Source organism: Oncorhynchus mykiss, chromosome 8, assembly GCF_057628025.1.
Source record: "Oncorhynchus mykiss isolate SJ-2025 chromosome 8, ASM5762802v1, whole genome shotgun sequence".
In the NCBI taxonomy this organism is placed as follows: Eukaryota; Metazoa; Chordata; class Actinopteri; order Salmoniformes; family Salmonidae; genus Oncorhynchus; species Oncorhynchus mykiss.
In genome coordinates this window covers 38338714-38365386 of record NC_143029.1, presented here as the reverse complement: position 1 = coordinate 38365386, position 26673 = coordinate 38338714, and the positions used below count along the sequence as shown (strand labels likewise).

The following is a 26673-nucleotide window of genomic DNA, read 5'->3' as shown; positions in this document are numbered from 1 at the left end:
GTATATTTCATAGTTAACTACTCATGTTTCTTGGTAATTTCTCTGCCTAGAAGGCCAGCATCCCGGAGTCGCCTCTTCACTGTTGATGCTGAGACTGGTGTTTTGCGGGTGCTATTTAATGAAGCTACCAGTTGAGGACTTGTGAGGCGTCTGTTTCTCAAACTAGACATGTACTTGTCCTCTTGCTCAGTTGTGCACTGGGGCCTCCCACTCCTCTTTCTATTCTGGTTAGAGCCAGTTTGCGCTGTTCTTTGAAGGGATAGGCACCGCGTTGTACCAGATCTTCAGTTTCTTGGCAATTTCTCTCATGGAATAGCCTTCATTTCTCAGAACAAGAATAGACTGATGAGTTTTAGAAGAAAGGTATTCCTTTCTGGACATTTTTAGCCTGTAATCGAACCCACAAATGCTGATGCTCCAAATAGTCTAAAGAAGGCCAGTCTTATTGCTTCATTAATCAGGACATCAGTTTTCAGCTGTGCTAACATAATTGCAGAAGTGTTTTCTAATGATCAATTAGCCTTTTCAAATTATTAACTTGGATTAGCTAAAACAACGTGCCATTGGAACACAGGAGTAATGGCTGCTGATATTGGGCCTCTGTACGCCTATGTAGATATTCCATAAAAATCTGCCATTTCCAGCTACAATACTCACCTACTCATTCAAGGATTCTTCTTTATTTTTACTATTTTCTACATTGTAAAATAATAGTGAAGACATCACAAGTATGAAATAACACATATGGAATCATGTAGTAAGCAAAAAAGTGTTAAACAAATCAAATATATAAGTAGCCAGCCTTTGTCTTGATGACAGCTTTGCATTCTCTCAACCAGCTTCATGAGTCACCTGGAATGCTTTTCCAACAGTCTTGAAGGAGTTCCCACATATGCTGAGCACTTGTTGGCTGCTTTTCCTTCACTCTGCGATCCAACTCATCCCAAACCATCTCAATTGGGTTGAGGTCGGGTGATTGTGGAGGCCAGGTCATCTGATACAGCACTCCATTGCTCTCCTTCTTGGTCAAATAGCCCGTACACAGCCTGGATGTGTGTTTTGCGTCATTGTCCTGTTGAAAAACAAATGATAGTCCCACTAAGTGCAAACCAGATGGGATGGTGTATCGCTGCAGAATGCTGTGGTAGCCATGCTGGTTAAGTGTGCCTTGAATTCTAAATAAATCACAGAATTATCACCAGCAAAGTACCCCCACACCATTACACCTCCTCCATGCTTCGCAGTGGGATCTATACATGCAGAGATAATTTGCTCACCTACTCTGAGTCTCACAAAAACACGGTGGTTGGACTCATAAGACCAAAGGACAAATTTCCACTGGTCTAATGTTCATTGCTCGTGTTTCTTGGCCAAAGCAAGTCTCTTATTATTGGTATCCTTTAGTGGTAGTTTCTTTGCAGCAATTCGACCATGAAGTTCTGATTCCCGGTCTCCTCTGGACAATTGATGTTGTGATGTTACTTGAACTCTGTGAGGTGCAATCTGAGTCTGGTAATTCTAATGAACTCTGCAGCAGAGGTAACTCTGGGTCTTCCAGGCCTGTGGTGGTCCTCATGAGAGCCAGTTTCATCATAGCGCTTGATGGTTTTTGCGACTGCACTTGATTTTTTATTTTATTTTTAAGTTCTTGACATTTTACGTATTGACTGACCTTCATGTCTTAAAGTAAAGATGGACTGTCATTTATCTTTGCTTATTTGAGCTTTTCTTGCCATAATAATGAACTTGGTCTTATACCAAATTGGGCTATCTTCTGTATTCCACCCCTACCTTGTCATAACACAACTGAATGGCTCAAATGCATTAAGAAGGAAAGAAATTCCACAAATTCACTTTTAACAAGGTACACCTGTTAATTGAAATGCATTCCAGGTGAATATGACATAAAGCTGGTGGAGAAAATACAAAGAGTGTACAAAGCTGTCATTAAGGCAAAGGGTGGCTTCTTTGAAGAATCTCAAATACAGTATAAAATCTATTTTGATTTGTTTAACACTTTTTTGGTTATTGATAATTCCATATGTGTTATTGCATAGTTTTGATGTCTTCACTATTATTCTACAATGTAGAAAATAGTACAAATAAAGAAAAACTATTGAATGAGTAGGTGTGTCCAAATTTTTGACTGTTACTGTACGTGTATGTGACCAATAAAATTTGATTTATTCTGAATATAATGACAAAACATTACATAGCCTAGTGGGCTTATTCACATTATCATCTAGTAATGAAATAACATGACAAATAAATTTAGTTTTCCATGTTACAACTGCAATTTCAGACAATACAAGGGTTCTACTTGGATTTGGAGCTCAGAAATTCAAGTACTGTAATTTGTATTGGTATTTATTATGGGTTCTTGTTAGCTGCTGCCAAGGCATCAGCTACTCTTCCTGAGTTCTGGCAAAAATTAAGGCAGTTATACAATTTTAAAACATTACAATACATTCATAACAGATTTCACAGAACACTAAGTGTGTGCCCTCAGGCCCCTACTCCATTATCACATATCTACAACACCAAATCCATCTGTATGTGTGTGTATAGTGTGTATGTTACCGTGTGTGTTTGTATGCTTGTGCTTGTGTCTGTGCCTGTGCCTATGTTTGTGTTGCTTCACAGTTTCCGGCTGTACCATTAGATGTATTTTTATGTTTTTTAAATCTGATTCTACTGCTTGCATTAGTTACATGATGTGGAATAGAGTTCCATGTACTCATGGCTCTATGTAGTACTGTGCATCTCCCATAGTCTCTTCTGGATTTAGGGACTGTGAAAAGACCTCTGGTGGCATGTCTTGTTGGGTATGCATGGGTGTCTGAGCTGTGTGCTGGTCGTTTAAACAGACAGCTCAGTGCTTTGAACATGTCAATACATCTCACAAATACAAATAGTAATGAAGTCAATCTCTCCTCCACTTGGAGCCAGGAGAGATTGACATGCATATTATTAATGTTAGCTCTCTGTGTACATCTAAGGGCAAGTCGTGCTGCCTTGTTCTGAGCCAATTGCAATTTTCCTAAGTCCCTCTTTGTGGCACCTGACCACACGACTGAACAATAGTCTGGGTGCGACAAAACTAGGGACATGCCTTGTTGATAGTTCTGTTAATAAGGTATTATGGACAGACTTCTCCCCATCTTTGCTACTGTTGTATCAATATGTTTTGACCATGACCTCAACTTGCTCAATTTCCACATGAATTAGTACAAGATTTAGTAGAGGTTAGGGTTTAGTGAATTATTTGTCCCAAATACAATGCTTTTAGTTTTAGAAATATTTAGGACTAACTTATTCCTTGCAACCCACTCTGAAACTAACTGCAGCTCTTTGTTAAGTGTTGCGGTCATTTCAGTCGCTGTAGTAGCTGACGTGTATAGTGTTGAGTCATCCACATACATAGACACACTGGCTTTACTCAAAGCATGTCATTAGTAAAGATTGAAAAAAAAGTAAGGGGCCAAGACAGCTGCCCTGGGGAATTTCTGATTCTATGTTGGAGAGGCTTCCATTAAAGAACACCCTCTGTGTTCTGATAGACAGGTAACTCTTTATCCACAATATAGCAGGGGATGTAAAGTCTAACAAAACAGCCCCCGCAATCTTTTTATCATCAATTTCTCTCAGCCAATCATATGTCATTTATGTAAGTGTTGTGCTTGTTGAATGTCCTTCCCTATAAACGTGCTGAAAGTCTGTTTTCAATTTCTTTACTGTAAAATAGCATTGTATCTGGTCAAACACAATTTTTTCCAAAACTTTACTAAGGGTTGGTAACAGGCTGATTAGTTGGCTGTTAGAAACAGTAAAGGGGGCCTTACTATTCTTAGGAAGTGGAATGACTTGTTCTTTGTTCCAGTCCTGAACACACACTTTCTAGTAGGCTTAAGTTGAAGAGATGGCAAATAGGAGTGGCAATATCATCCCCTATTATCCTCAGTAAATTTCCATCCAAGTTATTAGACCCCTTTGGCGTGTCATTGTTGATACACAACAATAATTTTTACACTGAGCAGCTACATGTCCCATTCTTTGGCATTTAAAATTCCGCAGTGCAAATGCGACAAATTCTCTAACATTGAAACTAAGGAATCCTATCTGTACTTTTACCTGCAAGACTTTCTCAAACCTCAGCATCATCTTCACCTGACTCACTAGCAGTTTCAAACACAACCTCAGTTTCTGCTTTCTTCTTCACCTGACTCAGAGAAACTGGCCAATGTTCTCCCAACCCCATGTGCCCTGTTGCTTATGGTGCTTTCATGTCAATTGGGAAGTAAAAAATAAAAAATAACAGGTCAAATCACGACATCAGTGATCTTCAGGTCGGTTTTTTTTTCGGGTTCCCAGTTGTTTTGAATGTTCTGTAGTCTGAGATTTCTGAGTTCCGATTTCCCAGTTGTTTTGAACGCAGCATTGGTACGTCATTATTTACATCTTGTAACAGTATCTACCGGAACTTCCGCTAAAAACGGAAGTAGGTACGTGGCCGCTTCAGGCAGCTGACATTCTGCATGATGGCGACAGAGGTTCAGAGCGCCGACCTCAACAATGGCAGTTCTAGCCGGCTCGAAGTCTCCATCGACGGCCTCACCCTCAGCCCCGACCCCGAGGGCGAGCAAGTCGCTGAACCTGACCATGATACCGGGGACCAGAGCGCCACCGACGATAGGGAAGAAGGCGAGTCTTCCAAAACCACGATAGAGAGGAAATGGGGCTTTGGTTTGCTGGAGCTATACAGACTAGCCTTGAAATTCTTCAAAGGTATTTTATATTCGTATTTGATAGTAAAATGTATAATAGCCTTTATTCACGATTTGACTAGGTAACGTTAGACAGCTTTTCATTCCTGTGTTCATTGTTTTCTTGCGGTGCACTAGCTAACATTTAGCTCAACGTTAGCTAGCTAGCCATTTGCTAATGATGCTTGGCTAACTGACAAAATGAAGCAAATTGAAGCTTTTTCATCCATCAGAATCTCTGAATTCCAAATGTACCTGCATGATTGCTGGATGGTGTCTCTTGTTGTTCAGACAACGCAAGAATAAAGGGCTAACTGTAATGTTTATAGTCCAGATTAAAGATGAGGCGACAGTTAACTTGACATGTAAATGTGTCTATATGGTCATGTGGATCCTCCACGTAGCTAGCTAGCTGTCAGTCTCTAGAGTCTAGTGAATGAGAATCCAGTTAGTTTGACTGGTATGTGGCAGGCACACACCCTCCACTAACCCATGATCATGTCTCGGTTCCATTACACATTGGACGAAGGGTCTTCTGTATGGGGGAGTTTTGTTACGAGCCCCACTGCCATATCTCCATGTTACTGCCAGTGTTTACAGTCGACTACCTGTGCTAATTAGCGATCTGCATCTCATTACACCTGTGTATAAACGGACGATGGACGCCACAAACGTGTTACTGAAAAATAAGGTTCGCTGCAACTGTGTTAAAACTGTACAGTGTGTATTTTGCATATGAAACTAGAGGTATTTATGTTTCTAGAACAATACCGCAATTGACAACCGATACATTTTAGATGGAGTATTTGGCTGTTTTGGCGTCCAGAGCCAATTCACCTTTATCCATAGCCTCTACGAATCCGAGATTAGAAGACTCCTTCCTCTCTTATCTAACCTGTAGGCTCACTTTCAGTGAACAGTCCCATTACAAGTCAGAACGTTGAATTAGCTTCATTTGAACATAATTTTCCTGTTGTCTGCAGTTTTTGTCCTTATGTAGGAGGTAATCTGAGACAAAGTATACTTTATCGGTTTTCTATTTCCGGTTTGTGTTTTCAATACCGATGCAATTCGCTCGCGACTTGCACAATATGTCAATAATGGCTGAGGTTGATTTACAATTTATTAGGAGTTATTTTAGTCCAAGGGCTAGTCTTCCAAGAGTCCTTAAGAAATGTAAAAAAAAAACAGACAGAACATTATCCCACACAAACAGCTGGCAAATTTAACAAGCACTAGCAGCTTATTGCGAGGTAACTTCCTTCGGTCGACATTGTTTGGTTACATGCGTTACGAGATACAAGCGATAGAATATACGATAGAATATACCTCAAGAAGTCGAATAAACATTACTTTACTGTGGACATTTGATCTCCACTACCTTCCGGCAAAAGGACCAACAGCACGGACAACCAGTAAAGTAAACTCAAAAGCCCTACGTCTTTTTACGGTGACTTCTTTCAGACTGACAAAGCATGTGAACACCTGCTTGTCGAACATCTAATTTCATGGGCATAAAATCATGGGCATTAATATGGAGTTGGTCGCCCTTTGCTACAATAACAGCTTCCAATCGTACGGGAAGGCTTTCCACTAGATGTTGGAATATTGCTGTTGGGACTTTCTTTCCATTCAGCCACGAGAGCAATAGTGAGGTCCAGCACTGATGTTGGGCAATTAGGTCTGGCTCGCAGTCAGCGTTACAATTCATCCCAAAGGTGTTCAATGTGGTGGTCAGGACTCTGTGCAGGTCAGTCAATTTCTTCCACGCCGATCTCGACGAACCATTTTTACGGTGAATTTCGCTTTGTGCACGGGGGCATTGTCATGCTGAAACAGGAAAGGGACTTTCCAAAAAGTTTGAAGCACAAAATCGTCAAGTGTCATTGAATGCTGTTGCATTAAGATTTCCCTTCACTGGAACTAATTCCTCCTCCACTAAACTTTACAGTTGGCACTATGCATTGGGGCAAGTAGCGTTGTCCTGCCATCTGCCAAACTCTGATTCGTTCGTCAGACGGCCAGAAGGTGAAGCGTGATTCATCGCTCAGGAGAGCATGTTTCCAATGATCCAGAGTACGGCGGCGAGCTTTACATCATTCCAGCCTACACTTGGCATTGTGCATGGTGATCTTAGGATTGTATGTTGCTGCTCGGCCATGGAAACCCATTTCACAAAGCTCCCTTTGAACAGTTCTTGTGCTGACGTTGCTTCCAGAGGCAATTTGGAATATGGTAGTGAGTATTGCAACTGACGATAGCCCTTAAAAATTGTCTAAGCGCTTCAGCACTCGGCGGCCCCGTTCTGTGAGCTTGTGTGGCTTACCACTTCGCAGCTGAGCTGTTGTTGCGCTTAGACGTTTCCACATCACAATAACAGCACTTACAGTTGACCCGAGGCAGCTCTAGCAGGGCAGAAATTTGACGAACTGACTTGTACTGTCGTGGCCAAAAGTTAAGAATGACACATTCATTTTCACAAAGTCTGCGGCCTCAGTTTGTATGATGGTAATTTGCATATACTCCACAATGTTATGAAGAGTGATCAGATGAATTGCAATTAATTGCAAAGTCCCTCTTTGCCATGCAAATGAATTGAATCCCCCAAAAACATTTCCACTGCATTTCAGCCCTGCCACAAAAGGATGAGCTGACATGTCAGTGATTCTCTCGTTAACACAGGTGTGAGTGTTGACGAGGACAGCATCACTCTGTCATGCTGATTGAGTTCAAATAACAGACTGGAAGCTTCAAAAGGAGGGGGGTGGTGCTTGTAATCATTGTTCTTCCTCTGTCAAACATGGTTACCTGCAAGGAAACACGTGCTGTCATCATTGCTTTGCACAAAAAGGGCTTCACAGGCAAGGATATTGCTGCCAGTAAGATTGCACCTAAATCAACCATTTCTCAGATCATCAAGAACTTCAAGGAGAGCGGCACAATTGTTGTGAAGAAGGCTTCAGTGCGCCCAAGAAAGTCCAGCAAGCGCCAGGACCGTCTCCTAAAGTTGATTCAGCTGCGGGATCGGGGCACCAACAGTACAGAGCTTACTCAGCAGGCAGGTGTGAGTGAGTGCATCTGCATGCACAGTGAGGCGAAGACTTTAAGGATGGCCTGGTGTCAAGAAGGGCAGCAAAGAAGCCACTTCTCTCCAGGAACATGTCAGGGACAGACTGATATTCTGCAAAAGGTCTGGGGTAAAATCCTTTTCTCTGATGAATCCCCTTTCCGATTGTTTGGGGCATCCGGAAAAAAGCTTGTCCGCAGAAGACAAGGTGAGCGCTACCATCAGTCCTGTGTCATGCCAACACTAAAGCATCCTGAGACCATTCATGTGTGGGGTTGCTTCTCAGCCAAGAGAGTGAGCTCACTCACAATTTTGCCTAAAACATAGCCATGAATAAAGAATGGTACCAACATATCCTCCGAGAGCAACTTCTCCCAACCATCCAGGAACAGTTTGGTGATGAACAATGCCTTTTCCAGCATGATGGAGCACCTTGTCACAAGGCAAAAGTGATAACTAAGTGGCTTGGGGAACAAAACATATTTTGGGTCCATGGCCAGGAAAATTCCCAGAACTTAATCCCATTGAGAACGTTTTGGCACCTTTTTTGCAAGATTTCAAATGATATCAAGCTAAGCCTTTAATCTAACTGCACTGTCTGATTTACAGTAGCTATTACATCAAACATGCCATGCGATTGTTTGAGGACGGTGCCCCACAAAATATTTTTTCACCGGCACAGGTTTCATAAATTCTCAATTGGCGATTTACATATTCACTTTTTGAGTCTTCCTCTGATTTGTCATCCAAAGGGTCCCAGCTATAATATGTAGTGTTGTTTTGTTAGATAAAAAAACGTGTTTATATCCCAAAAAGTCAGTAGCTGTTGCCATCGATTTGAGTAATCCACTCTTTCAACATGCAAAGAAAGGAATCCAAAAATCTACCCCTAAACTTTGTTTCAACAAGTCAAAATATGTTTCTATTTACTCCTCAGATACCCTAAAATGTAATCAAACTATAATATTTCTTACGGAAATAAGTATATTCAATAGGAAACCAATTTTAGCAGGTGAGTCCTGTCTTCATGGCGCGTGCAAACATGAATTTCCAAGACTGTCCCTGTACTAAAACTGATTTTTCTTATTCGTTTTTGAAGTTACAAGCCTGAAACCTTGAACCTAGACTGCTGACACCCTGTGGAAGCCATAGGAATTGCATCCAGGGAGATATTTTTAGTGTGCCCTTAGACTGGCCATTTTAAGAGGATGGTCTCTCAAAAAATATTCTGGTTGGTTTTTCTTTGGATTTTCTCCTACCATATCTATTGTGTTATTCTCCTACATTATTTTAACATTTCTACAAACTTCAGTGTTTTCTTTCCAATGGTACCAATTATATGCATATCCTGGCTTCAGGGCCTGAGCAACAGGCAGTTTACTTTGGGCACGTCATTGAGGCGGAAATTTAGAAAAAAGGGGCCTAGCCCTTTAACCTTTTCCAGTGATGAAAACTTGGATGTCTAATCCAGGGTAGGCCGTCATTGTAAATAAGAATTTGTTCTTAACTGACTTGCCTAGTTAAATTTAAAAAAATATATATATATGATATGAAGTATGCAAAATGGGTCAACTTTGATTATCTCTATGTCCTGAATGTTTTTGTCATTCATGATTCAAAAAGTAACTTCTACCAACAAAAATATTAACGCTCCATGTGAAGTTCTAGTCCCATGTTTCACGAGCTGAAATTCAATAAGATGGCACCAATAGACATGGCAGCTCTGATTTTAGCTCCTAAGCAACTTTGCAGTATTTTTTGTGTGTATTTTATTACATTAGGGAAAGGGGGATACCTAGTCAATTGTACAACTGAATGCATTCAATTAGCCCATAACGTTTTGTGTTATTATATACACCCGGAAATAACTTTTGGATATCAGTGCGGTGGTAATTTACCAGCATTATGACCAGAAATACAACTTTCCCGAGTTCCATCCTTTATTCTTAACCCCCAGGGCAATTGAACTTATCCCAGAAGCTGTTCCAAGATGCCACAGATGGAGAAAATGTATATTTTTATACAAAAACTCTCTACCGTTGTTACTCTCCCTCCCGGGATGGCTACATGGCCCTCTCCCGTCCTCCCTTTGGCAAATCAGATCACGACTCCATTCTGCAGAAACTCAAACAGGAAGTGCCTGTGCTAAGGTCGATTCAATGCTGGTCTGACCAGTCAGAATCCATGCTTCAAGATTGTTTTGATCACGCGTACTGGGATATGTACCGGGTTGTCTCTGAGAATAACATTGACACGGACACGGTGACATACTTCATCAGGAAGTGTATAGGAGATGTATGCACTGTGACTGTTAACCTACCCAAACCAAAAATCGTGGATCGATTGATTGCGGATTTTGCGTAAAACTGAAAGTGCCAACCACCACATTTAACCACGGCAAGGTGACTGGGAATATGGTGTATACAAACTGACCTGCTCGATTCGGTCTTATGTAGCAACATTTGAAATTGTGTTTTTTACATAGAATTTTCTAGCTCTGAGTCTACTTTTATCCTATTATCATACACTACAATTAAGGAACAATGAGAAAGTAATTCTGCTTTGATGGTTGATAAACTTTTAACCTCACTTTGAAGAAAATGACCATTGAATGTTTTGGTACACCTACTGGAGAGCTTTTCTTTGTTTATACCATTCAGCATTGTTCTCAGCCTCTTAAACTTAAGCCCCACCCAGCTCTTTAAGGTTTGTGAGGCCATGTACTAAACAACCAAAGATTTCAAGAATAATGGCTGGTTTATACTATGGGTGTGTTCGTAAATTTAATCTGGAGTGCCAGAGTGAGCTCTGGGCTTTCGTAAACTGAGCGTTGTCAGATTGTCCGTTCGTAAATTCAGAGCTTTTCTCTCGGAGCGCACACTGAGCGCTCTGGCCGAGGAGTAGGGTTGATCCGAGCGTTCTGACCTAACAGCAGTCAAGTACCTAAGCGAACTTGCTGACGTTGGCTAGCTTGCTAGCTACTTCTAGACAGAAATGAGGGAATAGCTCATTCTGACCATTTTACTTGTCCTCGCAGAGCTGGTTAGGCTGTTTTTATGTCATCCAGATCGTTGGTGAAGGCAACTGTGCTGCTGGCAACAATTTTAATTACACTTTTTGGCAAACGTTTACTGACACCGGCCATATTCAACGGGTATTGAGCATTCGTAAATTTGTAGTTATAGATGAGTGATCTGAATGCGGAGTAGATTGAATTTACCAGCTACGTCTATCGACAGGTGTCGCAGTGACCTCATTAACATTGTAATGAAATGGTTACTTGCATAGTGGGTAGACATGTAGTTAGCTAGCTAAACAATGAACCATAATCCCAACTCATAACATTACCACCCTGCATGAATCTGCAGGTAGCTAACCAAGCAGGTTCAATGTTAGCTAGCTAGCGAACATTAGGCTATAACTAGCAATGCTAGCAATGCGAATGGCTCCTTCCAGTTCTCTGCTGCCAATGACTGGAACGAACTACAAAAATCTCTGAAACTGGAAACACTTATCTCCCTCACTAGCTTTAAGCACCAGCTGTCAGAGCAGCTCACAGATTACTGCACCTGTACATAGCCCACCTATAATTTAGCCCAAACAACTACCTCTTTCCCTACTGTATTTAATTTATTTATTTATTTTGCTCCTTTGCACCCCATGATTTTTATTTCTACTTTGCACATTCTTCCATTGCAAATCTACCATTCCAGTGTTTTACTTGCTATTTGTATTTACTTTGCCACCATGGCCTTTTTTTGCCTTTACCTCCCTTATCTCACCTCATTTGCTCACATCGTATATAGACTTGTTTATACTGTATTATTGACTGTATGCTTGTTTTACAACGACAGAGTTACACATGGAGTAAGTGTCGAACTGCTTTGCTTTATCTTGGCCAGGTCGCAATTGTAAATGAGAACTTGTTCTCAACTTGCCTACCTGGTTAAATAAAGGTGAAATAAATAAATAAATAAATAAAAAGGGTTAGGGTTAGCGTACAGCGTCAGAGGGGTCTGTTTAAAAATTAAACTTTTCTCCAATACGATCAGCCCATTACCATGTCAATCAACTCTTGAATTGAAATGTAGTTCACACCCCAGATTGATGCTGTTAGGTTCCAAATTAATCTCATAAAATTTAATGGACAATTTAGTAAAGCTTAAACCAAGTTTATTTACTTATTGGGTCACACAGCTGCATAAGACACAGACAGGCATACAGTGCCTTGCGAAAGTATTCGGCCCCCTTGAACTTTGCGACCTTTTGCCACATTTCAGGCTTCAAACATAAAGATATAAAACTGTATTTTTTTGTGAAGAATCAACAACAATTGGGACACAATCATGAAGAGGAACGACATTTATTGGATATTTCAAACTTTTTTAACAAATCAAAAACTGAAAAATTGGACGTGCAAAATTATTCAGCCCCTTTACTTTCAGTGCAGCAAACTCTCTCCAGAAGTTCAGTGAGGATCTCTGAATGATCCAATGTTGACCTAAATGACTAATGATGATAAATACAATCCACCTGTGTGTAATCAAGTCTGTATAAATGCACCTGCACTGTGATAGTCTCAGAGGTCCGTCAAATACGCAGAGAGCATCATGAAGAACAAGGAACACACCAGGCAGGTCCGAGATACTGTTGTGAAGAAGTTTAAAGCCGGATTTGGATACAAAAAGATTTCCCAAGCTTTAAACATCCCAAGGAGCACTGTGCAAGCGATAATATTGAAATGGAAGGAGTATCAGACCACTGCAAATCTACCAAGACCTGGCCGTCCCTCTAAACTTTCAGCTCATACAAGGAGAAGACTGATCAGAGATGCAGCCAAGAGGCCCATGATCACTCTGGATGAACTGCAGAGATCTACAGCTGAGGTGGGAGACTCTGTCCATAGGACAACAATCAGTCATATATTGCACAAATCTGGCCTTTATGGAAGACTGGCAAGAAGAAAGCCATTTCTTAAAGATATCCATAAAAAGTGTTGTTTAAAGTTTACCACAAGCCACCTGGGAGACACACCAAACATGCGGAAGAAGGTGCTCTGGTCAGATGAAACCAAAATTGAACTTTTTGGCAACAATGCAAAATGTTATGTTTGGCGTAAAAGCAACACAGCTCATCACCCTGAACACACCATGCCCACTGTCAAACATGGTGGTGGCAGCATCATGGTTTGGGCCTGCTTTTCTTCAGCAGGGACAGGGAAGATGGTTAAAATTGATGGGAAGATGGATGGAGCCAAATACAGGACCATTCTGGAAGAAAACCTGATGGAGTCTGCAAAAGACCTGAGACTGGGACGGAGATTTGTCTTCCAACAAGACAATGATCCAAAACATAAAGCAAAATCTACAATGGAATGGTTCAAAAATAAACATATCCAGGTGTTAGAATGGCCAATTTAAAGTCCAGACCTGAATCCAATTGAGAATCTGTGGAAAGAACTGAAAACTGCTGTTCACAAATGCTCTCCATCCAACCTCACTGAGCTCGAGCTGTTTTGCAAGGAGGAATGGGAAAAAATGTCAGTCTCTCGATGTGCAAAACTGATAGAGACACACCCCAAGCGACTTACAGCTGTAATCGCAGCAAAAGGTGGCGCTACAAAGTATTAACTTAAGGGGGCTGAATAATTTTGCACGTCCAATTTTTCAGTTTTTGATTGTTAAAAAAGTTTGAAATATCCAATAAATGTCGTTCCACTTCATGATTGTGTCCCACTTGATGTTGATTCTTCACAAAAAAATACAGTTTTATATCTTTGTTTGAAGCCTGAAATGTGGAAAAAGGTCGCAAAGTTCAAGGGGGCCGAATACTTTCGCAAGGCACTGTATTTCCACCAGTGGTAGTGTGTGTATAATTAATCGCTCTCGTGCTCTCCCTCTCATACATATATAAAAATGACATCTTTGTTACTAGGCAGGAAGTTAAGTGATACAAGCTGTTCTTTCATAAGATGACCTGACCTCTACCCCCTTCCTCACTACTCCACAGCTCTCCATCCTTATAAGTGCCTGCCACATGATTATGTTTCCTTCACTCTGTACATTCCAAGCTTAATTGCGCCCACCATGTACATTCCTCCTACAGATAACCATTAACTTCTGGTGTAAACCCTAGACTATGGCACCCCTCATGTCTCTAGTGTAACTGATGATTAACAATATTTAATGCCAACAGTCGATACAGTCCCATTACTTTTCATTGCAGCCTCGTTTGAATGCCACGGTTGCGCAAATTTGTACAAAATGGGGTTAGCCAACAGTAGACTCTGGCCCGTATACGTGGATGAATGCTTCTCCCTCTGTCATGGTTGCCTTAGTTAGATTTAATCTGGAGACGGTGTTTTATACAACAGCCTTCTGTGTGTTCTCTTTATGACTCCGTCTGCATATTTGCAATAAAATACCAGAGTTCTCTCCATCTCCTTAACTTCTGCAGTTCTACTACGTGATATCTTTCAAAAAAAGATGTTAGAAAGTGTAACCTACACATACTGAACAGCTCACGTTATAGACAGAAGCATGCTACATGGCAGACCAATCTGAACTCATCCCTCGCCATGTCCAGCCCACCCATTCTGAGGCAATCATGGTCTGAGGTCCACCGATTATGATTTTTCAACGGCGATAACGATTATTGGAGGACCAAAAACACCGATACCTATTTAATTGGCCGATTTTTATCTATTTGTAGTCATAAACATTGAAGTCATTAACAGCGCAATGCTTGACGCACAAGGAAGAGCTGCTGGCAAAACGCACGAAAGCGCTGTTTGAATGAATGTTTACGCTTCTGCCTACCACCGCTCAGTCAGATTATATGCAACGCAGGACACGCTAGATAATATCTAGTAATATCATCAACTATGTGTAGTTAACTAGTGATTATGATTGTTTTTTATAAGAAGTTTAATGCTAGCTAGCAACTTACCATGGCTTACTGCATTCGCGTAACAGGCAGTCTCCTTGTGGAGTGCAACGAGAGGCAGGCCGTTATTGAGTTGGACTAGTTAACTGTAAGGTTGCAAGATTGGATCCCCCGAGCTGACAAGATGAAAATCTGTCGTTCTGCCCCTGAATGAGACCGTTAACCCATCGTTCCTAGGCCGTCATTGAAAATAAGAATGTGTGCTTAACTGACTAGTTAAATAAAGGTATAAAATTTGTAAAAATCGGCGCCCAAAAATACCGATTTCCGATTGTTATGAAAACTTGAAATCGGCCCCGATTTAATCGGTTGACCTCTAGTCTCAATCATGGACACCTTGTCTTTTTCTGAGGCTAAACCAATTCGGCTCGTAATTTAAATTTTGTATTCATATTTGCAGATGGCATACAAGTATGTTAACTTCTTATGGGCAGGTGGGACGGTAGCATCCAGCGTTACAGCGAAATGCTTACTTACAGGTTCTAACCAATAGTGCAAAAAAGGTTTAAGGTGAACAATAAGTAAGTAAAGAAAATAAAAAACAACAGTGAAATAACAGTAGCAAGGGTATAAAAGTAGCGAGGCTACATACAGACACCGGTTAGTCGGACTGATTGAGGTAGTATGTATATGAAGATATGGTTAAAGTGACTATGCCTATATGATGAACAGTGTAATAGCGCAGTAGCGCAAAAAGTGGGTGGCGGGACACAATGCAGATAACCCGGTTAGCCAATGTAATGTGCGGGAGCACTGGTTGGTCAGGCCAATTGAGGTAGTATGTACATGAATGTGTGGTTAAAGTGACTATGCATATATGATAAACAGAGTAGCAGCAGTGTAAAAGAGGGGTTGGTTGGGGGGGGGGGGGGGGTACAATGCAAATAGTCCAGGTAGCCATTTGATTACCTGTTCAGGAGTCTTATGGCTTGGGGGTAAAAACTGTTGAGAAGCCTTTTTGTCCTAGACTTGGCACTCCGGTACCGGTTTTCTCTACTCCGGTGGAGAGAACAGTCTATGGCTGGGGTCTTTGACAATTTTTAGGGCCTTCCTCTGACACCGCCTGGTGTAAAGGTCGAGCATTTGCCGTACCAGGCATGCTCCATGTTGCAGCTGTAGAACCTTTTGAGGATCTCCAGACCTATGCCAAATCTTTTCAGTCTCCTGGGGGGGAATAGGCTTAGTTGTGCCCTCTTCACAAATGACTTGGTGTGTTTGGACCATTCTAATTTGTTGGTGATGTTAACACCAAGGAACTTGACGCTCTCAACCTGCTCCACTACAGCCCCGTCGATGAGAATGGGGGCGTGCTCGGTCCTCCTTTTCCTGTAGTCCACAATCATCTCCTTTAGTCTTGGTGACGTTGAGGGATAGGTTGTTATTCTGGCACCACCCGACCAGGTCTCTGACCTCCTCCCTATACGCTGTCCCGTTGTTATCGGTGATCAGGCCTACTGTTGTCGTCTGCAAACTTAATGATGGTGTTGGAGTCATGCCTGGCTATGCAGTCGTGGGTGAACAGGGAGTACAGGAGGGGACTGAGCACGCACCCCTGGGGTGGGCTCCAGTTGAAGATCAGCGTGACAGATGTGTTGCTACCTACCCTCACCACCTGGGGGTGACCCGTCAGGAAGTCCAGGATCCAGTTGCAGAGGGAGGTGTTCAGTCCCAGGATCCTTAGCTTACTGATGAGCTTTGAGGGTGCTATGGTGTTGAATGCTGAGCTTCAGTCAATGAATAGCATTCTCACATAGGTGTTCCTTTTGTCCAGGTGGGAAAGGGCAGTGTGGAGTGCAATGGAGAAACTATTGATGCTTTGTCTGTTTGACGGTTTGTCGTAGGACTTCTTATAAGCTTCCGGGTTAGAGTCCCGCACCTTGAAAGCGGCAGCTCTACCCTTTAGCTCAGTGCTAATGATGCCTGTAATCCATGGCTTCTGGTTGGGGTATGTACGGGCAGTCACTGTGGGGCAAGTCCTCGATGCACTTATTGTAAATGCCAGTGACTGATGTGGTGTATTCCTCAATGCCGTCAGAAGAATCTTGGAACATGTTGCAGTCTGTGATAGCAAAACAGTCCTGTAGTTTAGCATCTGCTTCATCTGACCACTTTTTTGTAGACCGAGTCACTGGTGCTTCCTGCTTTAATTTTTGCTTGTAAGCAGGAATCAGGAGGATAGAGTTGTGGTCGGATTTACCAAATGGAGGGCGAGGGAGAGCTTTGTACGAGTTTCTGTGTGTGGAGTACAGGTGATCTAGATTTTTTTTCCCTTCTGGTTGCACATTTAACATGTTAATAAAAATTAGGTTGAACTGATTTAAGTTTCCCTGCATTAAAGTCTCCGGCCACTAGGATCGCTGCCTCTGGGTGAGTGATTTCCTGTTTGTACTCAGTCAGCTGTATAAGGAAATAAGCAATCTTAGTGTCAGCATCTGTCTGTGGTGGTAAATAAACAGTCATGAAAAGTATAGCTGAAAACTCTCTAGGTAAGTAGTGTGGCCTGCAATTTATCACAATATAATGCAACACTTGGGAAAGTGTTGCATTAAGTGAGTAAGGAAATGGTTGCATATCCCAGAACCAATGTGTGTCGGTGAGCAGGGGTTGAGAGAGCGCGTTCAATTTTGTGCAGATGAGGGATACACTTTTTTATTGTCCCTATCATGACGGAACGGTCCCCAACCCTATACCCTAGACACCCATCTGAACGACGCTAATGCGAAGTCCTTATCTGTTTTATGGGCCTCCTGTGAGCTGCCTATATGTAGCCAAAACAGAAAGATAAATGTGGTCAGAGACGGACTAGAGCAGCACCGTCCCCTCAAGACTCTGAGCTTGCTTTGCAGGGTTGTTCCTCCAAATCCAGAGCCCCCTGATGGAGAGCATAATATACAAGGAAATTCTCAAAGCTGCTAATGAGAACCTTGATGACCTTGTACCTAGCCGGTGGGGTACCCCCACCCTGGTAGTGGCAGTGCAGGCAACACTGGCTGCAGTAACCCATGGGGGACACACACACACACACACACACACACAATCAGAGAGGGTCGCACTCGGACAATCAGAGAGGGGGCATATTATTGTGGCACAAAATCATCAAAGGTCTGACTGCACAGAGATGCTTGCGAAAATGGTCACAAGGGGGACCAGTGTGTGTGTTGCAGGGGAACGGGGTGGATCTGATCTCCACCTAGGACTTGACATTGGTTAATCAAATCTCAAATTTGTGCAAATTTTTGCTCAATCTTGCATGCTTTCTCAAACAGCTGTAACTGTATATGCATTCATAAATCAGGTCCTTGAGTTGGGCTCTGGGATGTAACAACCGTTGAGCATCCGAGCTTATGGTTGATTCTGGGTCAAAGGGGTTTTGTGTGTGTGCGTATCCCACGTTTGTTGCAAGGGGTGTAAGGATTTTAGGGACAATTATAGGATGAATCACAATTATTCTTTGGTAGAATAATTGCTTGACAAAAATGCAATGTAATGGCAATCCAGGTTATAGGTAACAATCCTTTGCACATTATTACGCATATTAATTGTTAATGTTGGCAATTAAGATACATATATACATACGTGTGTGTACATATATTTAAAGCAAATTGAGGTGAGTGTATTGGAAATCCTTTTAGCGGTTGATCTGCTTCTGTTCTGTGCATTTTTCGAAGAATGGGTCCTGGCCTCGTGGGGCCTAGGGATGTGGGGGGAACTGGGGTGGTCTGCCAGTCACTGGGATGGCAACCCAACTTGGGTTGGGGAGGGGCTTTAGCGTGTGGAATAGTGGAGAACAATTGGAGGGTTACTTGGTAGCAAAGCAAATATGGTACAGCTATATGGACACTCAATCGCTATGGTATTTTTTAATGGTAAATTGTGGATATTTGGAGGTTTAAATATCATGACCTAGTGAGATATACAGTTGAAGTCTGAAGTTTACATATACTTAGGTATGAGTCATTAAAACACATCTACTTTGTGCATGACACAAGCAATTTTTCCAACAATTGTTTACAGACAGATTATTTCACTTATCGTTCACTGTATTACAATTCCAGTGGGTCAGAAGTTTACATACACTAAGTTGACTGTGCCTTTAACACCAGATCCAACAACAATATCAAGGGATTAGAAATACAGGGCTTAAAAACAAAGGTGTCATAGTATGCTGATTCATGTTTTCTTAAATCCACAACTTGGATCCTTCCACAGCCTCAGGGTCAAGGTAAATTTTCTAACATCTGGATTACAACCAAATTATGATATGTGTACTATATTATGCAGTGGCTCACTAACAAACTCAGCAAGAAAATAATTGTCCTCTCACTGTCAACTGCATTTATTTTCAGCGAACTTAACTTGTAAATATTTGAATGAACATGGCAAGATTCAACAACTGAGACAAACTGAACAAGTTCCACAGACATGTGACTAACAGAAATGGAATAATGTTTCCCTGAATAAAGGGGGGGAATCAAATGCTGTCAGTATTCGGTGTGGCCACCAGCTGCATTAAGTACTGCAGTGCGTCTCCTCATGGACTGCACCAGATTTGCCAGTTCTTGCTGTGAGATGTTACCCCACTCTTCCACCAAGGCACCTGCAGGTTCCTGGACATTCCTGGGGGGGATGGATCTAGCCCTCACCCTCCGATCCAACAGGTCCCAGACGTGCTCAATGGAATTGAGCTCCGGGCTCTTCGCTGGCCATGGCAGAACACTGACATTCCTGTCTTGCAGGAAATCACGCACAGAATGAGCAGTATGACTGGTGGCATTGTCATGCTGGAGTTTCATGTCAGGATGAGCCTGCATGAAGGGTACCACATGAGGGAGGAGGATGTTTTCCCTGTAATGCACAGTGTTAAGATTGCCTGCAATGACAACAAGCTCAGTCCGATGATGCTGTGACACAGCGCCCCAGAACATGACGGACCCTTCACCTCCAAATCGATCCCGCTCCAGAGTACAGGCCTCGGTGCAACGCTCATTCCTTCTACGATAAACGCGAATGCGACCATCACCCCTGGTGAGACAAAACCGCGACTCGTCAGTGAAGAGCACTTTTTGCCAGTCCTGTCTGGTCCAGCGACGGTGTGTTTGTGGCCATAGGTGACGTTGCTGCCTGTGATGTTTGGTGAGCACCTGCCTTGCAACAGGCCTACAAGACCTCAGTCCAGCCTCTGTCCGCAATAGGCTGAGAGTCTGAGCACTGATGGATGGATTGTGCGTTCCTGGTGTAACTCGGGCAGTTGTTTCCATCCTGTACTTGTCCCGCAGGTGTGATGTTCGAATGTACTGATCCTGTGCAGGTGTTGTTACACGTGGTCTGCCACTGCGAGGATGGTCAGCAGTCCGTCCTGTCTCCCTGTAGCGCTGTCTTAGGTGTCTCACAGGACGGAAATTACAATTTATTGCCCTGGCCACATCTGCAGTCCTCATGCCTCCTTGCAGCATGCCTAATGCACGTTCACGCATCTTTCTTTTGGTGTTTTTCAGAGTCAGTAGAAAGGCCTTTTTAGTGTACCAAGTTTTCATAACTGTGACCTTAATTGCCTACTGTCTGTAAGCTGTTAGTGTCTTAACAACCTTTCCACAGGTGCATGTTCATTAATTGTTTATTGTTGATTGAACAAGCATGGGAAATAGTGTTTATGCCCTTTATAATGAAGATAAGTGAAGTTTTTGGGATTTTTACGAATTATCTTTGAAAGACAGGGTCCTATAAAGGGATGTTTCTTTTTTTGCTGAGTTTACAACTTTTACATTATCCACATCACCACCAGACCATTAGCATTCTCAGTGAACATATCCTGAAAGAAATTCTCACTCTGACAAATTTTAATAGGAAGTTAGCAAAAATTGGTAAGATCTTGCTTCCATGAAAAGGCAAATACCTGTTTGTTTGTTTTTTTTAAATCCCCCTGATTAGCTCTTTAGTCATATCCCAGTATACCTATGTGTTTTAGATTATATGATAAATAAATATTCTATTTGATTTGGAACAGCAAGCCAGACAATATTGAACAGGCCTTTTGTATATAATGAATATGAATTTAGAGGGCAGAAATTATTAAATATTAAAGCATTAGACCTCTCACTAAAGGGTTCAGTCATACAAAAGTTATACTTAAATCCAAACTGGTTCTCTAGCAAATTAGTAAGAATGTCTCACCCTATGTTCAAGAAAGACCTTTTTCGCTTTTCAGATTACACCCTCTCACTTTCAGTTATTTGAAAAGGAAATCATCTGCTTACTATTGCTATTTTTATAACAAGCCATGAAGTTGTTTGCAATTTCAATTTAATCCACCAGAAAATACAGAACAAATAATACATATTTGTAAAAAAATATATATATATATTTGCAAATTATATCCTAAATATGACTGGTGGAGGTATGCCACTCAGACATTGCTCATCCTTTATATTTATATATTTATTCCTTTCTTTTACTTTTACATTCATGTGTATTGTTGTGAATTGTTACTACTGCACTTTTGGAGCTAGGAACACAAGCATTTCGCTACACCCGCGATAACATCTGCTAAATATGTGTATGTGACCAATGAGAACATAAAGTCAAATGTTCCATACGCACAAACATTTTGTGCACAAAATGGTTTACATCCCTGTCAGTGAGCATTTTATCCTTTTGTCAAGGTAATCCTGCCACCTGACAGGTGTGGCATATCAAGAAGCAAACAATGCCACAGAGCATGCAATTGGCATGCTGACTGCACGAATGTCCACCAGAGTTGTTGCCACAGAATTGAATGTTAATTTCTCTACCATAAGCCGCCAACCTCTTTTTAGACAATTTGGCAATATGTCCAACCAGTCTCACAACCGCAGACCACGTATAACCATGCCAGCCCAGAACCTCCATCTGGCTTCTTCACCTGCAGGATTGTCGGAGGGGTGGTGCGGAGTTGTATTTCTGTCTGTAATAAAGCCCTTTTCTGGGGAAAAACTCATTCTGATTGGCTGGGCCTGGCTCCCAAGTGGGTAGGCCTGGCTCCCAAGTCTGTGGGTCTATGCCAACCCATGGCTGCGCACCTGCCCAGTCATGGGAAATCCGTAGATTAGGGCCTAATGAATTTATTTCAATTGACTGATTTCTTAATATGAGCTGTAACTCAGCAAAATCTTTTAAATTGTTGCATTTAACAAATTAAAAAAGTATATATGGAAAGTTTCGTTCAAATTAAAAAGGGGTGCGGTCAAAAAGTGATATCAAATAGAACAACCTTTTAAATAAGTGGTATGCAAGCCAGATTCGAGACACGGACAGTCTTTCAGCCCATTGACAAGCAGTGTGTAGTTTCCAGAGGTCAGCCTTTGGAGATCCTTCTGTGCCTTAGTGACTTGACTTTTACTGCTTAATTGTAGGCTGACTGCCTTCCAATCTTCATAATTAAATGCACTTGGCTTCACATCAAAAAAGTCCCAGTTTCCTTTGAAGGGCCATTAAATGTAGATCACATATACATTTCATAGCCAATGGATAAGCATGGAAATACATTTGAGCCAATGCCATTACCATCGCTTCCGATATACACCTTTTTAAAGCAGAAATCTGCAGGTTGTGGGCGACCCTGTTCCACCCCACTTCTTGTTGTGTTTTCACTTTGAACGAAAACAAGGGGGTTGAGTTCTGAGCCTCCTTGGGCTGGCCTTCTGGGCTAGGTGTGTCTTTGCGCTAATCCTGCCTACTCAAATGACCCTGCTCCCCCAGAGCTGGAGAGGAAATGAAAGTCACTAGCAACCTAACGCTTCAGCCGCCAGAAACAAAAAGAGCAGAAGAAGTCAACAAGCATCATTCTCTGTTCTTGGATCAGAATCAACTTGATCCCAAAGGGGAAAAAGAAGCGAGAGACTGCTCATGACCAATCCATAAACTGGATAAACAATGGAATTAATTTTAACAAGTGGAAACGTGACTGACATGGCCCCCGTTCTCATGGACTGGTAACATTAGGTAAGTGTTGGGTTGCGTGTTTAGCCTGCTAGTTATGTTAGCTGCTAACCTCCGTGTGTTCAATGTTCATGCTAGCTGAGACAGCTAGCTAGCTTAGCTAGCTAACATATTTGGTATTCAGACTGTTTTGTACTCGAAGGAATCTAACAATAGCATCATGTAGCTACACTGCATAAACCCCACAAGATGCTCAATGCCTTTATTTCAACTAGCTAGCTGAAGCTAGGTGTGATAATTGTTGACATGATAGTGTTTCGTTTGTAGATGATAATGCTAGCTAGGTGGTCGACAGCATTTCCAGCCCCGGACCAATCCAAAAAAAAGTATCTAGCTATAAAATTTGGTACAGTAACATCACACGAACATGTATTTCCCAGGGAGATACAGGTGAACACGGTCTGATTTCAAGGGAACCTGAGACTCCAACACTGAAAGAGGTAAGAAAGGTATGCAATGTATGTTATGCTTTGTAACCCAATAATTATTTAGTTGGTTATTGGCCAAAATAGTTTGTTTGCCTGTTCAGCACATTCCCTGCCTATATACAGCATTGGTTCTTACCTAGAGTTAAGCCAACTGAATGAATACCCATCATGGCCAGTAAAGTAAACAATGGCTCATCTGCATGACATATTGGTGGAATTATGGGATAATGAAGTCTTAGGATGGTACATTAGCATGACACATCTAACATGGTTATAGCACGTCGCCACATTCTATGTACAGTGTATTCCGACCCCTTTACTTTTTCCACATTTTGCGGACTGTCAGGTGCCTTTTACTGTGGAGTGGATTCCATCTGGCCACTCTACCATAAAAGCCTGATTGGTGGAGTGCTGCAGAGATCGTTGTTCTTCTGGAAGATTGTCCCATCTCCATAGATGAACCATCGGCTTATTCGTCACATCCCTGACCAAGACCCTTCTCCCCTGATTGCTCAGTGTGGCCGGGCGGACAGCTCAAGGAAGAGTCTTGGTGGTTCCAAACTTCTTCCATTTAATGTTCTTGGACGTTCAGTGCTGCAGAAATGTTTTGGTACCCTTCCCAGATCTGTGCCTCTCGGAGCTCTACGGACAATTCCTTCGACCTCCTGGCTTGGTTTTTGCTCTGACATACACTGTCAACTGAGGGACCTTATATAGACAGGTGTGTGCCTTTCCAAATCATAGCCAATCAATTGAATTTACCACAGGTGGAATTCAATCAAGTTGTAGAAACATCTCATGGATGATCAATGGAAACAGGATGCACCTGAGCTCAATTTCGAGTCCCATTGCAAAGAGTCTGAATACTTATTGTTAGGTTCTAATTTTCAGTGTAAATAACTCACGGACAATAGAGAAGCTTAACTAAGTTTAATTCTATCCAAAGGGTTGATACAGCTGGATTCAAACAAATGACATTTCACACAAGCACTTGTGTTTAACCCTTTCTCTGAGACTGAGTCTCCTCCACAACTGAACAGCCAATGCATCTCTGTTACAAGACAGAACCTTCGTGATATCTGTTCTTCCTCATCTAACCTGACCTTTACCCCAAAGTTCTCACTCCTCCCCAACTCAAGGCTGTCATGGTTATTGATACCAGACTCTCTTCTCCTCCCATAGGATGCCTGATGTATATCAATAACATATCCTGACATAATGTAAACTTACACATTCCCCCCTCTCCTGTGGTTCTAAGATCTCCACCTGTCTCCCCTACACATTCCAAAGCCATCTGACTCCTACAGATAACCATTAACTTCTGATATAACAACCATTCTCTATTATCCCTCAGATACTATAGTATTACTTCTGATCTATCATGTCTCTAGTATAGCAATGGGTATTTTTGTAAAAAAAAAAAAAAAAATTACTACAAACCTATTTTCGCTTTGTCGTTATGGGGTATTGTGGGTAGATTGAGGATTTGTATTTATTTAATCCATTTTAGAATAAGGCTGTAACGTAATAATGTGGAGAAAGTCAAGGGGTCTTAATACTTACAGATGTCAAGTGGTCTTAATACATACAGATGCACTGTATGTCCTGCCTTGTGTGTGTTTATTTAAGTTCAGTTGTCATGTAATTGTCCCAATTTTGGGTGGAAGAGTCACTTTTACTTGTCAAGTTTAATTGTGAATTACAGTTGAAGTCTGAAGTTTACATACACTTAGGTTGGAGTCATTATAACTCATTTTTCAACCACTCCACAAATTTCTTGTAAACAAACTATAGTTTTGGCAAGTCTGTTAGGACATCTACTTTGTGCATGACACAAGTAATTTTTCTAACAATTGTTTACACACAGATTATTTCACTTATAATTCACTATCTCGATTCCAGTGGGTCAGAAGTTTACATGCACTAAGTTTTAAACAGCTTGGAAAATTCCAGAAAATTATGTCATGGCTTAGTAAGCTTCTGATAGGCTAATTGACATCAGTTGAATCAGTTGGAGTTGAACCTGTGGATGTATTTCAAAGCCTACCTTCAAACTCCATGCCTCTTTGCCTGACATCATGGGAAAATCAAAAGAAATCAGCCAAGACCTCCAAAGATTGGAATTTTGGGAGAAATGTCCTCTGGTCTGATGAAACAAAAATAGAACCGTTTGGAGGAAAAGGGGGGATGCTTGCAAACCAAAGAACACCATCCCAACTGTGATGCACGGGGGTGGCAGCATCATGAGGCACTAAACAAAATAGATGGCATCATGAGGCATGAAAATGATGTGGCTATTTTGAAGCAACATCTCAAGAAATCAGTGAGGAAGTTAAAGCTTGGTCGCAAATGGGTCTTCCAAATGGACAATGACCCCAAACATACTTCCAGAGTTGTGACAAAATGGCTTAAAGACAACAAAGTCAAGGTATTGGAGTGGCCATCACAAAGCCCTGACCTCAATCCTATAGAAGATGTGTGAGCAGAACTGAAAAAGTGTGTGGGAGCAAAGAGGCCTACAAACCTGATTCTTACTCCAGCTCTGTCAGTAGGAATGGGCCAAAATGCACCCAACTTATTGGGAAAGCTTGTGGAAGGCTACCCAAAACATTTTACCCATGTTAAACTATTTAAATACAATGCTACCAAATACTAATTGAGTGCATGTAAACTTCTGACCCACTGGGAATGTGATAATGGGATACATAAATCATTCTCTCTACTATTATTCTGATGTTTCACTTTCTTAAAATAAAGACAGGGAATTTGAACTAGGATTGAATTGTGAAACTGAGTTTAAATGTATTTGGCTAAGGTGTATGTAAAGTTCCGACTTTAACTGTATGTGGATTTTTACATGAGTCAAGTCTTTTGTTATGCAGCAAGTAGTCCCAATCATCCGTGGATCTGTTACTACAGCAGTGTTAATGCTGATGCGAGAGAGAGAAATCACATCACTGAAATTATTAGCCCAAGTGTCAATGGCCTTTCCAAGTTTTCATAGTATTGATTCTAACGCAATGTAATTGTATTTTAATTTCAGTTTCACCAGGAAAAGGTTAAATGTTGATACAGAATGGCTGCCGTTCTGTATCAACAAAAGTTTCCTACCAAGCCCCTTGCACTGATGTTCTTGCCTGGTTGGTAATGGTACAGAATGGCAGACACTGTATACACACCACTCTGTCCTATGCATATGCTGAAAAATAAACATTGATTTTGATAACTTAATATTGATGGAATATTAGTAAATTATAGTGTGAACATACGCACTGTTTTGAGAGAGAATTAATACATTTCATAACTATACTCAAAGTACTTGTATGAACAAAAAATTCCTACCATCATATTCCCTTTATACACCCCCACTGTATCCTGTGCATATGCCAAATAAACATTGATTTTGATAACATAGATGGTAAACTCAGCAAAAAATAAAATAAACGTCCCCTTTTCAGGACCCTGTCTTTCAAAGATAATTCGTATAAATGCAAAT

At 41.5% G+C, this 26673-nt stretch overlaps 1 protein-coding gene across 4 annotated transcripts in view; it reads left to right on the top strand.

The window, feature by feature from the left end:
* The first annotated feature begins 4467 nt into the window (after positions 1-4467).
* The window catches only part of acbd3 (acyl-Coenzyme A binding domain containing 3), a 34416-nt gene continuing 12210 nt past the window's right edge, over positions 4468-26673 (top strand). For 3 of the 4 annotated variants that reach the window (XM_021612545.3, XM_021612544.3, XM_021612541.3), the window contains exon 1: positions 4474-4785. In XM_021612545.3, coding sequence (XP_021468220.1) covers positions 4536-4785 — 250 coding nt within the window. In that variant the 5' untranslated portion in view covers positions 4474-4535. Of the gene's footprint in view, positions 4786-26673 lie in introns of all 4 variants that reach the window. The other variant, XM_021612543.3, reaches the window with a different exon arrangement.